Source organism: Salvelinus alpinus, chromosome 29 (genome assembly GCF_045679555.1).
Source record: "Salvelinus alpinus chromosome 29, SLU_Salpinus.1, whole genome shotgun sequence".
Classification (NCBI taxonomy): domain Eukaryota; kingdom Metazoa; phylum Chordata; class Actinopteri; order Salmoniformes; family Salmonidae; genus Salvelinus; species Salvelinus alpinus.
Genome location: NC_092114.1, coordinates 43,922,508 through 43,938,577, shown reverse-complemented (window position 1 = coordinate 43,938,577; position 16,070 = coordinate 43,922,508). Strand labels below are relative to the sequence as shown.

The window sequence follows — 16,070 nt, the reverse complement described above, 5'->3', positions numbered from 1 at the left end:
CTAGCTAGGTAAGTGTAAGACCACACATGTTACGTAACGTTAGCTAATGAGCCAGCCAGCTAACGTTAGCTAGTTAAACAACAATGAACACAGTGAGAAATCATGTCGTTAGTACCCTGCATGAATATGCTGGGAGCTAACCAACCAGGTTCAATGTTAGCTGGCTAACATTAGGCTCTAACTAGAAAAGCAAATGGCTCTGGGACATGAATAATAACGTCAGCTATGAAGCCAGCCAGCTAACATTAGCTAGCTGGCTACACTTTAGCTTGAAATGAAACCACTTTCTGTCAAAATTAGAAACGTATAATATTTGAAAATGTAGCTAGCTAACGCTAGACTATCTTACCTGTATACATCATGCATGATGGATGTGTCTCAGAGGGAAACCGAACTGACATAATATACCTTAAGTACCACCGCATATGTTCAGTTGTTCGGATTACCAGAATATAGTTAATTTCCCCCCACTTCTGATGTTCTCAGAATCTCTATGTTAACCAAGGGCTTTTCTTATGTCACATCCGTTATAGTAGGGAGAGGGAAAAAGGGGGAAAGAGGTATTTATGATTGTCATAAACCTACCCCCAACCCAACATCATGACACTAGCTAACAGTACACTTTAGCTTAAGACATGTAGCTAGCTAGCTAGGTAAACAATGAACCTAGCTAGGTAAGTGTAAGACCACACATGTTACGTAACATTAGCTAATGAGCCAGCCAGCTAACGTTAGCTAGTTAAACAACAATGAACACAGTGAGAAATCATGTCGTTAGTACCCTGCATGAATATGCTGGGAGCTAACCAACCAGGTTCAATGTTAGCTGGCTAACATTAGGCTCTAACTAGAAAAGCAAACGGCTCTGGGACATGAATAATAACGTCAGCTATGAAGCCAGCCAGCTAACATTAGCTAGCTGGCTACACTTTAGCTTGAAATGAAACCACTTTCTGTCAAAATTAGAAACGTATAATATTTGAAAATGTAGCTAGCTAACGCTAGACTATCTTACCTGTATACATCATGCATGATGGATGCGTCTCCCTGTCATGAATGCCATGCCACGGTTGCCCTTAGTTTGAAGATGTAATCCTGAGACAGATGTTTTCTCCATTTATTTTGCTATCATACTCTAATTCCACTGATTTCAAAACTTGATCCTCAAGAAAGTGGAGAGCAACACTTATGCAGCTCCACTAAACAATACATTTAAAAAAGCTGCGTTCGACAGAATTACCAACACAGACTGACCAGCTCAAATAGACAGAAGCCTCCTATATGTCCAGCCCACTCATTATCTCAGCCAATCATGGCTAGTGGGAAGGTTGCTGACTTTTTCTGTGGCTTAATCAACAAGGCTCATAATTTAACACTTGTATTCGTATTTACAGATGGCATACAAGTTTGTAATTAAGGCACATGAAAGTTCACATGTTTGAGAAGGCATTTCTGGCGAAAAAAAATATTTTGATTTAAAAAACAATTACGTTCAAACGTCTCTTCTGTGAAGTCGTGACTTGCGACATATGCCTAGTTTCCTGAATCGCGTGACATATGTTGACGTTGGGGTGATGTGGTTGGAGATGAAGAATGTGGTGACAATTTTGAAATGTCCCTTTAAATCTGTCCCAATACCCTCACACCCATGTGTTTCTAAACTCCAGCAAAGTTAAGGTTCTGTCTCCTTTAAGGTGGTGGCAGCTCAGTTGCCACTAGTTTTAGTGTTTCAAAGCACTTCATTTTAACAGTGTAGTTTGTCTAAGGGGCAAACTTCCAGGTGGTTAGTCATTCTCACTCAGATATCATATTAACATTCCCTAAGTCATTCCAAATGTATAAAAAAGTAGAAAACTACAACATTTTCTCTACGCCCCCTTTAATTGCAGGAAATTAACATTAAAACATACATTTTTCTCTCCACCGTCAAGAAGTGGCCACTAAAATGTTTTGCAAATCTTGCTTAGGGCACCCAAAAGGCTGGAGCCGGCCCTGTGCAAGCGAGTACTCCGTGCATGTGTACTATGTATAAGTGTATGTGTGTGTGTAAAGCTGTGTGTGTGTGTGTGTGTGTTTGTCATATTTTTAACACGGTATACACGTACACACACAAGCACACATATGTGTGCACGTATAACGCATGTGCACACACGCACACAGACAAAAACACACACACATAACTATTATGAGTATATTATGTGACTTTTATTGCACTGCAAAGAAAGGCAGCAATACCTTATTGTGAAGAGAGGTAGAGACGACATCTGTAGAGAGTTCACAAGGTCAGGTCTGAAGCCTGACATCATGGCTTGAGTATTCCAAGTGAAAACATATGCTGGCGAAGCCCAGCAATAAACCATTAATTTATGGGTGTTAACAGTTGACTTAACCCCTGAGCGCCACCCATCAAACCAACACAGAGGAACATCAAGGAGCACTCACCCAGGCCACTCACCACCTCTACTGCCCCCCCTCTGATGAATAATAGCTTTCCTCAGAGATATGCAGGAGGGGGACAATGTATCAGGGGTCCATGTGAAAAAGTGTTAGTATAGCAAGTAAAGAAGTTATGTAATGTTGTCATACATGTTCTGACATCAGACACAGCTGTATTTTGGCTGATCAATCATTTGTGTGTTATGGTAAATGGCACAGTGAAGTGTGTAAAAACTTCAACAATGTTGCAGAATTGTAGAGAGGTGTTAAGTTCATACGTTTTGTTTGGATGTAAACTTATCCTCACTTCTTTTGAAATCATTGACATCTATTTTGGAGCGTGTCATTTCAAGTTTTGCCTTGCTATAAGTTTTGTGGCCATAATAACATGTTTCAAGACCAGTGAGCCACAAGCCCAGAAGTTCAGAAGTAGCCTAGAGAAGAAGAAAAAAACAGTCCTGCCCCTTCTGAAGATTTCCTGTTTCATGAAAAGTGCATACATACCGTCTGACTCATATACGGCAAGTTCTGCCTGAACTATTTACTTTTCTAACCGGAGGCTGTTTGAGAGACGCATGAGAACAGCAAGCAGACCGAAGAAAATCCGAAGAACGTCTCGAATTAAAGTCTGAATATTTACTATTATCAAGGCTTTAGTAAATGAAAAGAAGAGGAGTTTATAGTCCGTTTCTAAATGGAGCTACTTCGTTTTTCCCCTTTCTGGTGGGGAACGATAATGTTTGGTAGTATTCTGTTAGAACAGAAAAGTGAGTTATATGTTTATTTATAGTAACCTATGAATGTTGGTGGTTGGTTAGTGTTATCGAGGTAATCAAGTTATTATTGAAACATTTATGAGGTTATTGTAACGAACATTGACACATGTTTCTGGTTCTCCAAATTACAACTTCTAAATTGTCATTCAGGTTTTTGTAGCATGTTGTCAAACATAATCCAGCCATAAAACTATACATTTTGGTGGAAGGCAAAATGTTTAGCTCATTTGAGCTTAATCTCACAAATATATTGGCTGGTGTTATTGCGAATTTGTATGCATAGTAGTTTTTAATGTACGCAAATTATGCAGTCATTGTTGTTCAATATCAGGAATTCAGGAACTGTGATACATTTATACCCAAATCCTAATTTTTTACTAAAGCGGGGATGGAATGTATGAGCATAATGTAGATGTTAAATAATTCAAATAAGCACTAGTATTTCCAAGAGGAACTCACATCAGAAAAGCATTTGAGTGTGTGGCATGATGTTCCTGTAAAGAGGAAGTAGGTACTGTCACGTCTTCAAACCGAAGGTGGCTCTTCTCCCTGTTCGGGCGCTCGGCCTACTAGCTGCCACCGATCCATTTTTCCTTTTCGTTTGTGTCTGTCTGTATTGTTTACACCTGTGTCTTACTCGTTGATTTTGGTGGGTATATTTACCTCCGCTGCCTGTTAGTGTTTGTGCGGGATTGTTTTTCTGTGGTTACGTTAGTAGGGGTGCGTGTCTGCACCACGGGGTTTCTTTTCTCTCGGCAGTTGTGCCGTTTGGTAGTGAGTTTAGGAGTAGAGGTTTCTCCTCCATGTGTAGCACTTTATTCGACCGTGTACCCGACTCCTTCGGGAGGTGAGAGCGTGAACGCCCTCTCTCCTGCCTGTCAGGCAAAGCTCTTGAGTGGGCCAATGCGGTCTGGGATGGACCAGACTCGACGAGGGACAACTACCCAGAGCATCTGTTCCATCTACGGCAGGAGACAAGGAGCGCTCAAGACTTTGCGTTGGAGTTCAGGACCTTGGCCGCAGGCGCAGGGTGGAACGACAGGGCCCTGACCACTATAGGTGCAGCCTACGTGAGGACGTCCGAAGGGAGCTAGCATGTAGAAACGCTACCCTCACCCTGGACCAGCTAGAGGACATGTCCATCAGGTTGGACAACTTGTTGGCTACGCGCGGGCATCCGGATCGGGTCCTGTTGGTTCCACCTCCCAGCGCCTCCGCTCCAACACCCATGGAGTTAGGGGGTGCTGCAGTGAGGGCGATCGGAGGAGGAGCCTCCTCCTGCACTGGGTGTGGTCGGAGAGGGCACACTGCCGACCGGTGCTGGAGGAGCTCGTCTGGGAGTCGAGACGGCAGGCTGAGTACTGTTCGGGCACCCCAGGTGAGTCAGCACCAGGCTCACCCAGAGGCACCCCACATGTATGTGTTAACTCTTTCCCTGATTTTTTCTCCCATTCCCAGCATAAGGCGCTAGTAGATTCAGGCGCAGCGGGGAATTTCATGGACCGCGGTTTCGCGCATAGGTTAGGGATTCCCCTGGTTCAGATGGACAAACCTTTCCATGTGCACTCCCTAGATAGTTGACCATTAGGGTCAGGGGTGGTCAGGGAGACCACGGCTCCACTGGACATGGTTACACAGGGGGGTCACAAGGAGAGCATTAGTCTCTTCCTCATTGATTCACCTGCGTTTCCAGTGGTGCTGGGGATTCCCTGGTTGGCCTTTCACAACCCCACTATTTCGTGGCAACAGAGGGCTCTACAGGGGTGGTCAGAGGAGTGCTCAGGTAGGTGTGTGGGAGTTTCCATCGGTGCAACGACGGTGGAGAGTCCAGACCAAAGCTCCACCGTGCGCCTTCCCCCGAATATGCCGATTTGGCTATCGCCTTCTGTAAAAAGAGGGCCACCCAATTACCACCCCATCGACGAGGGGATTGTGCGATAAACCTCCAGGTAAACGCTGCACTTCCCAGGAGTCACGTGTATCCCCTGTCACAGGAGGAGACGGTGGCTATGGAGACATATGTCTCTAAATCTCTGAGGCAGGTGTACATTCGGTCCTCCACGTCACCCGCCTCCTCGAGTTTATTTTTTGTGAAGAAGAAGGAGGGAGGTCAGCGTCCGTGCATTGACTATAGAGGCACTAAATTCTATCACAGTGGGGTACAGTTACCCGCTACCTCTCATCGCTACGGCGACGGAGTCATTTCACGGAGCACGCTTCTTCACAAAACTGGATCTCAGTAGCGCGTATAACTTGGTGCGTATCCGGGAGGGAGATGAGTGGAAGACAGCGTTTAGTACCACATCCGGCCATTATGAGTACCTCGTCATGCCGTATGGGTTGAAGAATGCCCCAGCAGTCTTCCAATCCTTCGTTGACGAGATTCTCAGGGATCTGCACGGGCAGGGTGTGGTGGCGTATATCGATGACATTCTGATATATTCCGCCAAACGCGCCGCGCATGTGTCTCTGGTGTGCAGAGTACTTGGGCGACTGTTGGAGCATGACCTATACGTCAAGGCTGAGAAATGCGTGTTCTCCCAACAGGCCGTCTCCTTCCTGGGTTATCGCCTTTCCACATCAGGGTTGGTGATGGAGTGTGACCGCATTGCAGCCGTGCGTAATTGGCGACTCCTACGACGGTAAAGGGGGTGCAGCGGTTTAGGGTTTGCCAATTACTACCGGAGGTTTATCCGGGGTTTTGGTCAGGTGGCTGCTCCCATTACCTCACTGTTGAAGGGGGGACCGGTGCGTCTGCGATGGTCGGCTGAGGCGGACAGAGCGTTTTGTCGCTTGAGGACTCTGTTTACCGAGGCTCCCGTGTTGGCTCATCCAGATCCCTCTTTGGCATTCATAGTGGAGGTGGACGCATCTGAGGCTGGGATTGGAGCCGTGCTCTCACAGCGCTCGGGCGCGCCAGAGAAGCTCCGCCCCTGCACTTTCTTTTCGAGGAAGCTCAGCCCGGCGGAGCGAAACTATGACATGGGGGACCGGGAGTTGCTGGCTGTGGTAAAAGCCCTGAAGGTGTGGAGACATTGGCTAAACACCCTTTCCTCATCTGGACCGACCACAGTAATCTGCAGTACATCTGGGGGGCGAGGGGACTGAACCAAAGCCAGGCAAGGTAGGCCATGTTTTTCACCAGATTTAGATTTATGATATCGTATAGACCAGGTTCCCAGAACGCTAAGGCAGACGCAATGTCTCGTCTGTACGATACAGAGGAGCGGTCCATCGATCCTACACCCATACTTCCGGCCTCTTGTCTGGTGGCGCCGGTGGTGTGGGAGGTGGACGCGGACATCGAGCGGGCATCTTGGTCAGAGCCTACTCCACCTCAGTGTCCAGCTGGATGGAGGTACGTCCCGCTTGGTGTTCGTGATAGGTTAATTCGGTGGGCGCACACGTTACCCTCCTCTGGTCATCCGGGTATCGATAGGATGGTGTGAAGCCTTAGGGGGAAATACTGGTGGCCCACTTTAGCTAAGGTGCGCTCAGTGCAAGGCTACTAGACACCTGCCCAGAGGGAAGTTACAACCCCTCCCCGTTCCACAGCGGCCTTGGTCACACCTGTCGGTAGACTTCCTGACTGATCTTCCTCTGTCCCAGGGTAACACCACGATCCTGGTCGTTGTGGATCGGTTCTCTAAGTCCTGTCGTCTCCTCCCTTTGCCCGGTCTCCCTACGGCCCTACAGACTGCGGAGGCCCTATTTACTCACGTCTTCCGGCACTGATCGGGGTCCCCAGTTCACGTCCCGGGTTTGGAGGGCGTTCATGGAGCGTCTGGGGGTCTCGGTCAGCCTGACCTCTGGTCTTCACCCCGAGAGTAATGGGCAGGTGGAGAGAGTAAACCAGGATGTGGGTAGGTTTCTGCGGTCGTATTGCCAGGACCGGCCAGGGGAGTGGACGAGGTACGTTCCATGGGCAGAGATGGCACAGAACTCACTCCATCACTCCTCAACTAACCTTTCGCCCGTTCAGTGCGTGTTGGGGTATCAGCCGGTCCTGGTACCGTGGCATCCGAGCCAGACCGAGGCTCCTGTGGTGGAGGACTGGGTGAAGCGCTCGAAGGAAACCTGGGAAGCCGTCTACGGGCACCTGAGACGGGCCGAAGGGCGGCAGAAAGCGAGCGCTGACCGCCACCGCAGTGAGGCCCCGGTGTTCGCACCTGGGGACCGGGTCTGGCTCTCGACCCGAAACCTTCCCCTCCGCCTGCCCTGTCGGAAGCTGGGTCCGCGGTTTGTGGGGCCATTTAAAGTCCTGAGGAGAATAAATGAGGTGTGTTATAGGTTACAGCTCCCCCTTATTACCGTATTAACCCCTCGTTTCATGTGTCTCTCCTCAGGCCGGTGGTAGCTGGTCCACTTCAAGGAGCTGAGGTGCGGGAGGTCCCCCCCCCCCTCTGGACATCGAGGGGGCCCCGGCGTAAACAGTGTGATCCATACTGGATTCCAGGCGTCGGGTGAGGGGCCTGCAGTACCTCGTGGTTTGGGAGGGGTAGGGTCCGGAGGAGAGATACTGGGTGCCGGTGGAGGACATCTTGGACCCATCTCTACTGAGTGAGTTTCACCGCCTCCATCCGGATCGCCCTGCGCCTCGTCCTCCGGGTCGTCCTCGAGGCCGGCGTCCGCGCTGCAGGAGCTGCGCGTCAGGGGGGGTACTGTTACTACTTCCACCGAAGGTGGCTCCTCTCCCTGTTCGGGCGGGGCTCGGCGGTCGTCGTCGCCGGCCTACTAGCTGCCACCGATCCATTTTTCCTTTTCGTTTGTGTCTGTCTGTATTGTTTACACCTGTGTCTTATCGGTTGATTTCGGTGGGTATATTTACCTCCGCTGCCTGTTAGTCTTTGTGCGGGATTGTTTTTCTGTGGTTACGTTAGTAGGGGTGCGTGTCTGCACCACGGGGTTTCTTTTCTCTCGGCAGTGTGTAGCGCTTTATTCCCTGTGTGTGTGGCAACCTCGTTTGGGCGTGTTTCAGTCCCATGTTTGTAGTTGAGTTGGGACTGCTCAATAAACATTATTTGCCACTGGATTTCCTTGCTCTCCTGCTCCTGATTCCTGCACCTCCCTCGTAACAGGTACAGGATATGTTGTGTATTGAAGTGTTAGGAGTAATTATATCATCAGAAAAACTCCTCTCAAAGTGTATGTAATTTCATCCCAAGGAGGCTAGTTAAATAAAGGTAAAAAAAAATATTATAATAATAAAAATGGTGACATGTAATCAGACATAGGAAATAAATCAGGTAAATAGTGTTCTGAGGCGTCTCCTTCAGGGGTCAGTAATGGCAAGGCAAAAATAGTCTCAATGGCTTTGCTGCACAATTTTTTAACACATGTTATAATAAGCATTATTGTAAAAAAAAATTTTTTTTAAAAAGCCATAAATCAACCAATGAAATATTGTAGCTCCCATAACACCAAATAGTTACTGAACCAATCCAAATCGATTCCAATCGTTGTCTGGTTGATGTTCTATGGTGTGATCACCGCAGTGGTTTTACAGATGTTCCACTACAATAGTAAAGTTACCCTCACCCCGGGGTATAAATGTACAGCAATGGTCTTATCATTTGGCACACTCTTCTGCAGACATTCTGTCTCAAACACATACATAGTTATAAACATAATAAAACATGCTCAAGTCAATTGTACTGTATCATCCAGAAAGCCACATGTATTGATGAGCTTTAACATTACAATTCTGATAACATCGTAAAACAAAACCCCTGCTATCAATGACAGTCTTCAATGCTTCACATTGAATCTTTCACTCAAACACACACCAACACAACACAATATAATGTAATTATATATAGACAGTTTGTATAATTTATTACCAATATTAACTTTTCTCATTCAGCCACCGTTTATCCCTGTCTTACACTGTCGTGAGTGGCATGTTAATGACAGATCGGTATCTCAATGCATTCTTACTATACACACTATACATTTTGCAGTGTGCAGACCTCCACAATCAACCTGACACCCCAAATAAACAACTACGGGCACGGTTGTTGGGCACTCCTCCTCCTGGCGTGCGTTCATCTTTTTCTTCAGATACTGTTTCAGTTCGTCCTTCTAATGGCACATGTTCAAAGTGGATGGCCCTTGATAATGTCTCTCACCTGAGCCGCCACTGTCCTTTACAGTCCATTATGTCTTGTCCATTTTCCTACCACTACAGCAGCAGCATGAAAGATGTTTTGACGGGATCTCTCTCCATGCTCACTCCACGTGGACTCATGTTGCACTCGGTAGGAGAAGTGCAGGACCCTACTGAACGCCATTGTCAGATTTCTAAAACAAGAGAATAAGAATAGACAGTTTAAACCATTTCCCCCCAAATTGTCCCTATCATCTTGGCAATCTCACTACAAAGTTACAGGGTCAGGGAGTTAGAAGGACAATCCTTAGGGAGACATCCCGACCCTACAGCACACCCAATCTGATGAGATTTGTTATGGAAGCAAGACAACAACAAACAAACAACACCACAACATCAATACATGTATTAAACTCGAGGTAGGAAAAACTTTTCTTCCTTTTATAGCCAGACGTGAAGAAACACATTAGCATATTTACCAAGGGCCCCAGGGGACCGGTAATTAAAAACAAAAACACTGCCTGTTAAATCAAAAATAAACAAATTAGAATAACAAATCAAATTAGAATTATCACTCTTGATAACTCCATAAAGAAATAATTGTATCCCATAGGGTAATGGTAAAATAGACTACAGACAGGTGTCCCTCATTCAGGGACAGTGCTCTCTCTCTCCTTCACGTGGTCTGAATAACACATAGGACTATTGCTAAAATATAAACTTCTTCCTAATTATTAGTGTTTACATAACACATTTAAATCTCACCCAATGTGATCAGGCCTCCACAGGAAGCCAGAACATAGGTTATAGGTCAGCCAGCCTTATTAAGTATTTTTTTTCTCTTTTCTTTCCCTGTTCTTAAAAAACGATTTAAAACATTTCAAATACTTCCATCATTCCGCTTACCTGGTTTACAACCAAATTTCAAAAGACCCCACACAATAAATCAAACATGGTATTAACACCACTAACTAATATTCATAGTGTGTGTGTGTGTGTGTGTGTGTGTGTGTGTGTGTGTGTGTGTGTGTGTGTGTGTGTGTGGTGTGTGGTGTGTGTGTGTGTGTGTGTGTGCGCGCGCTGGTAATACGTAGGGCAAAACAAACAAACCAATAGCCAGGTCTTACTTATTTGGGAGCTCCCTCTACGGCCGGATCTGATACCTTTATATTTTTATACAAATGTAGAATTTCACTAACTTCTCTGTCACGGCCGTCGTCAGAAGGAGACCAAGGTGCAGCATGGTGAGTGTACATTTTCTTTTATTTTTGTAAATGTCGCCAACAAAACAAGGAACGAAGAAACAATCGTGAAGCTTAACAGGGCTATAGTGCCACTAACAAAGATAACTACCCACAATCACAGGTGGGAAAAAGGGCTGCCTAATTATGATTCCCAATCAGAGACAACGATAGACAGCTGTCCCTGATTGAGAACCATACCCGGCCAAAACATAGAAACACAAATCATAGAAATCAAGGACATAGAATGCCCACCCAAATCACACCCTGACCAAACCACAAAGAGTGCGGACTCCGGCCGCAATACCTGAACCTATAGGGGAGGGTCTGGGTGGGCATCTATCCGCGGTGGCGGCTCTGGTGCGGGACGTAGACCCCGCTCCACCTCTGGCTCACCCCACTTTGGTGGCGCCTCTGGTGCGGGGACCCTCGTTGCGGGCCCCGGACTGGGGACCCTCGTTGCGGGCCCCGTACTGGGGACCCTAGCTGCGGGCCCTGGACTGTGAACCCCCGTTGCGGGCCCCGGACTGGGGACCCTCACTGCCGGCCCCGGACTGGGGACCCTCGTTGCGGGCCCCGGACTGGGGACCGTCGCTGGAAGCTCCGGACTGGAGACCGTTGCTGGGGGCTCCGGACTGGTAACCGTCGCTGGAGACTCGGAACTGGAGACCGTCGCTGGAGACTCGGAACTGGAGACCGTCGCTGGAGGCTCCGGACTGGAGACCGTCGCTGGAGACTCTGGACTGGGGACTCTCGTTGCGGGCCCTGGACTGGGGACCGTCGCTGGAGGCTCCGGACTGGAGACCGTCGCTGGAGACTGTCGCTGGAGGCTCCGGACTGGTGACCGTCGCTGGAGACTCCGGACTGGGGACCTTCGTTGCGGGCCCCGGACTGGGGACCCTCGTTGCGGGCCCCGTACTGGGGACCCTCGTTGCGGGCCCCGTACTGGGGACCCTAGCTGCGGGCCCTGGACTGTGAACCCCCGTTGCGGGCCCCGGACTGGGGACCCTCACTGCCGGCCCCGGACTGGGGACCCTCGTTGCGGGCCCCGGACTGGGGACCGTCGCTGGAAGCTCCGGACTGGAGACCGTCGCTGGGGGCTCCGGACTGGTAACCGTCGCTGGAGACTCGGAACTGGAGACCGTCGCTGGAGACTCGGAACTGGAGACCGTCGCTGGAGGCTCCGGACTGGAGACCGTCGCTGGAGACTCTGGACTGGGGACTCTCGTTGCGGGCCCCGGACTGGGGACCGTCGCTGGAGGCTCCGGACTGGAGACCGTCGCTGGAGACTGTCGCTGGAGGCTCCGGACTGGTGACCGTCGCTGGAGACTCCGGACTGGGGACCTTCGTTGCGGGCCCCGGAAAGGGGACCGTCGCTGGAGGCTCCGGACTGGAGACCGTCGCTGGAGGCTCCGGACTGGAGACCGTCGCTGGAGGCTCCGGACTGGAGACCGTCGCTGGAGGCTCCGGACTGGGGACCGTCGTTGGAGGCTCTGGACTGGAGGCCGTCACTGGAGACCGTCGCTAGAGGCTCCCTGCCATGGATCATCACTGGAGGCTTAGTGCCATGGATCATCACTGGAGGCTTCGTGCCATGGATCATCACTGGAGGCTTCGTGCCATGGATCATCACTGGAGGCTTCGTGCCATGGATCATCACTGGAGGCTTCGTGCCACGGATCACTCCCCGTGTGCCACACACCCCGTGTTCCCCCCACCCCAAAAAAATGTTGGGGGCTGCCCCTCGGGCTACCTTGCCAGCCGTGTTCATCTCGCCGATCCTCCGGTATCCCTCTTCGCACTGCTCCATAGAATCCCAGGCGGGCTCTGGCACTCTCCCTGGGTCGACCGACCACCTCTCCACCTCCTCCCAGGTTGTCTCATACCCCTGGCCACGCTGCTCCTCCTTAGCACGCTGCTTGGTCCTTTGGTGGTGGGAAGTTCTGTCAGGGCTGTTGAAAGATGAGGACCAAGGTGCAGCGTGGTGAGCGTACATTTTATTTTATTTATAAAAATGACGCCGAACAAAACAATAAACACTACCAAACAAACCGTGAAGCTTAAGGCTAAGTGCCATCAAACAAAGTTAACTTCCCACAAAGAACGGTGGGGGAAAAAGCTACCTAAGTATGGTTCCCAATCAGAGACAATGATAGACAGCTGTCCCTGATTGAGAACCATACCCGGCCAAAACAGAGAAATAGAAAATCATAGAAAAACAAAACAGATTGCCCACCCCAAATCACAACCTGACCAAACCAAAAAGAGACATAAAAAGGATCTCTAAGGTCAGGGCGTGACAATTTGAGTCAATCGGAAGTGTACCTGTGGATGTATTTCAAGGCCTACCTTCAAACTCAGTGCCTCTTTGCTTGACATCATTCGAAAATCTAAAGAAATCAGCCAAGACCTCAGAAAAAAAATTGCAGACCTCCACAAGTCTGGTTCATCCTTGGGAGCAATTCCCAAACACCTGAAGGTACCACATTCATCTGTACAAAAGCAAGTATAAACACCATGGAACCACGCAGCTGTCATTCCGCTCAGGAAGGACATGTGTTCTGTCTCCTAGAGATGAACGTACTTTGGTGCGAAAAGTGCAAATCAATCCCAGAAGGACATTGTGAAGATGCTGGAGGAGACCGGTACAAACGTATCTATATCCACAGTAAAACGAGTCCTATATCGACATAACCTGAAAGGCCGCATAGCAAGAAAGACTCCATTTCTCCGCCATAAAAAAGCCAGACTACGGTTTGCAACTGCACGTGGGGACAAAGATCTGACTTTTTGTCCTCTGGTCTGATGAAACAAAAATAGATCTGTTTGGCCATAATGGCCATCATTATGTTTTTAGGAAAAAGGGGATGCTTGCAAGTCGAAGAACCACATCCCAACCGTGAAGCATTGGGGTGGCAGCATCATGTTGTGGGGGTGCTTTGCTGCAGGAGGGACTGGTGCACTTCACAAAATAGATGGCATCATGAGGAAGAAAAATGATGTGGATATATTGAAGCAACACCTCAAAACATCAGTCAGGAAGTTAAAGTTTGGTCGCAAATGGGTCTTCCAACTGGACAGTGACCCTAAGCATACTTCGAAAGATGTGGCAAAATGGCTTAATTAAGTACAACACAGTCAAGGTATTGGAGTGGCCATCACAAAGCCCTGACCTCAATCCCATAGAAAATTTGTGGGAAGAACTGAAAAAGCGTGTGCGAGCAAGGAGGCCAACAAACCTGTTTCAGTTACACCAGCTCTGTCAGGAGGAATGGGCCAAAATTCACCCAACTTATTGTGGGAAGCTTGTGGAAGGCTACCCGAAACGTTTGACCCAAGTTAAACAATTTAAAAGCAATGCTACCAGATACTAATTGAGTGAATGTAAACTTCTGACCCACTGGGAATGTGATGAATTAAATAAAAGCTGAAATAAATCATTCTCTCTACTATTATTCTGACATTTCACATTCTTAAAATAAAGTAGTGATCCTAACTGACCTAAAACAGGGAATTTTTACTAGGATTAAATGTCAGGAATTATGAAAAACTGAGTTTAAATGTATTTGGCTAAGGTGTATGTAAACTTCCGACTTCAACTGTACATTTGACTATTGGATGTTCTTATAGGCACTTTAGTACTGCCAGCCTAATCTCGGGATTTGATAGGCTTGAAGTCATAAACAGCGCTGTGCTTCAAGCATTTCTAAGAGCTGCTGGCAAAACGCAGTAAAGTGCTGTTTGAATGAATGCTTACGAGCCTGCTGCTGCCTACCACCGCTCAGTTGGACTGCTCTATCAAATATCAAATCAAAGACTTAATTATAATATAATAAACACAGAAATACGAGCCTTTGGTCATTAATATGGTCAAATCCGGAACCATCATTTGAAAACAAACCATCAGTGAAATACAGAACCGTTCCGTAATTTATCGAACGGTAGCAACCCTAAATCTAAATGTTGCTGTTACATTGCACAACCTTCAATGTTATGTCATAATTATATAAAATTCTGGCAAATTAGTTCACAGTTTGCAATGAGCCAGGCAGCCCAAACTGTTGCATATACCCTGACTCTGCTTGCACTGAACGCAAGAGAAGTGACACAATTTCCGTAAATTAATATTGCCTGCAAACATGAATTTCTTTTAACTAAATATGCAGGTTTAAAAAATATATACTTCTGTGTATTAATTTTAAGAAAGGCATTGACGTTTATGGTTAGGTAAATTTTTCGCGAATGCACTTTTGTTAAATCATCACCTGTTTGGTGAAGTTGAAGTAGGCTGTGATTCGATAATAAATTAACAGGCTGTAAAGATTGTCTATTTCGTCCTCCTCATCGGACGAGGAGGCGAGAAGGATCGGACCAATATGCAGAATGGTTCGTGCTCATGATGATTTATTAAAACCGAAACTGAACACTGAAATACAAAACAATAAACGAAGTGCAGAAAATCGAAACAGTACCGTGTGGTGAAAACCCTAACACGGTAGACAAACACCCACAAAACACACATGAAACCCAGGCTGCCTAAGTATGATTCTCAATCAGGGACAACGATTGACAGCTGCCTCTGACTGAGAATCATACCAGGCCGAACACAAAATCCCAACATAGAAAATCACACATAGACAACCCACCCAACTCACGCCCTGACCATACTAAATAAATACAAAACAAGGGAAAACAGGTCAGGAACGTGACACAGGCACCGCATTGATTATATGCAATGCAGGACAAGCTAGTTAACCTAGTAATATCATCAACCATGTGTAGTTAACTAGTGATTATGTGAAGATAGTTTTTTTTAAATAAGATCATTTTAATGCTAGCTAGCAACTTACCTTGGCTCCTTGCAGCCACAAGGTCCTTTTGATGCTGCACTCGCGTAACAGGTGGTCAGCCTGCCACGCAGTTTCCTCGTGGATTGCAATGTAATCGGCCATAATCGGCGTCCAAAAAGGCCGATTACCGATTGTTATGAAAACTTGAAATCGGCCCTAATTAATCGGTCGATCTCTAGTCCCGAGGCATGGTCCTCGGGCTCAGGTCCTCCGAGAGAAAGAGAGAGAGAGACAGAGAGAGAGAGAGAGAGAGAGAGAGAGAGAGAACTACAGGGAGCATACTTCAATTCACACAGGACATCGGACAAGACAGGAGAAATACTCCAGATATAACAGACTGACCTCAGCCCTCCAACACATAAACTATTGCAGCATAAGTAGTGGAGGCTGAGACAGGAGGGGTCGGGTTCCCCTGTTTGCTTTAACTCGGAAGCCCTCTCAATCACTACTATACTCTACCTCTGTCTTTCCGTCTAACGTTTACTTTACCAGGTGAACAATACGTTTTAAATTACAGTCAAACAAACACGATAACTTCTGTCCACAGTGAGGCCACTTTAATTACTCGTGACCTCTCCTCCCTTTCGTCAATTGTATACATCTATTTTATAAGAAGACGTAATAAAGTGTCTCACAAGATTAAAACCCCTGGGGTTTTCTT

The 16,070-nt window shown here is 47.5% G+C and overlaps 1 protein-coding gene across 5 annotated transcripts in view; it reads left to right on the top strand.

The window, feature by feature from the left end:
• Window positions 1-2,932: 2,932 nt before the first annotated feature.
• Window positions 2,933-16,070, top strand: part of LOC139558802 (TGF-beta receptor type-2-like) — a 58,714-nt gene continuing 45,576 nt past the window's right edge. The window contains exons 1-2 of one of the 5 annotated variants that reach the window (XM_071374242.1): window positions 2,934-3,159; window positions 7,559-7,772. In XM_071374242.1, the coding sequence (XP_071230343.1) occupies window position 7,772 (1 nt within the window). In that variant the 5' untranslated portion in view covers window positions 2,934-3,159; window positions 7,559-7,771. Of the gene's footprint in view, window positions 3,265-3,334; window positions 4,591-7,558; window positions 7,773-16,070 lie in introns of those variants that run through there. The other 4 variants (XM_071374239.1, XM_071374240.1, XM_071374241.1 and 1 more) reach the window with 4 other exon arrangements.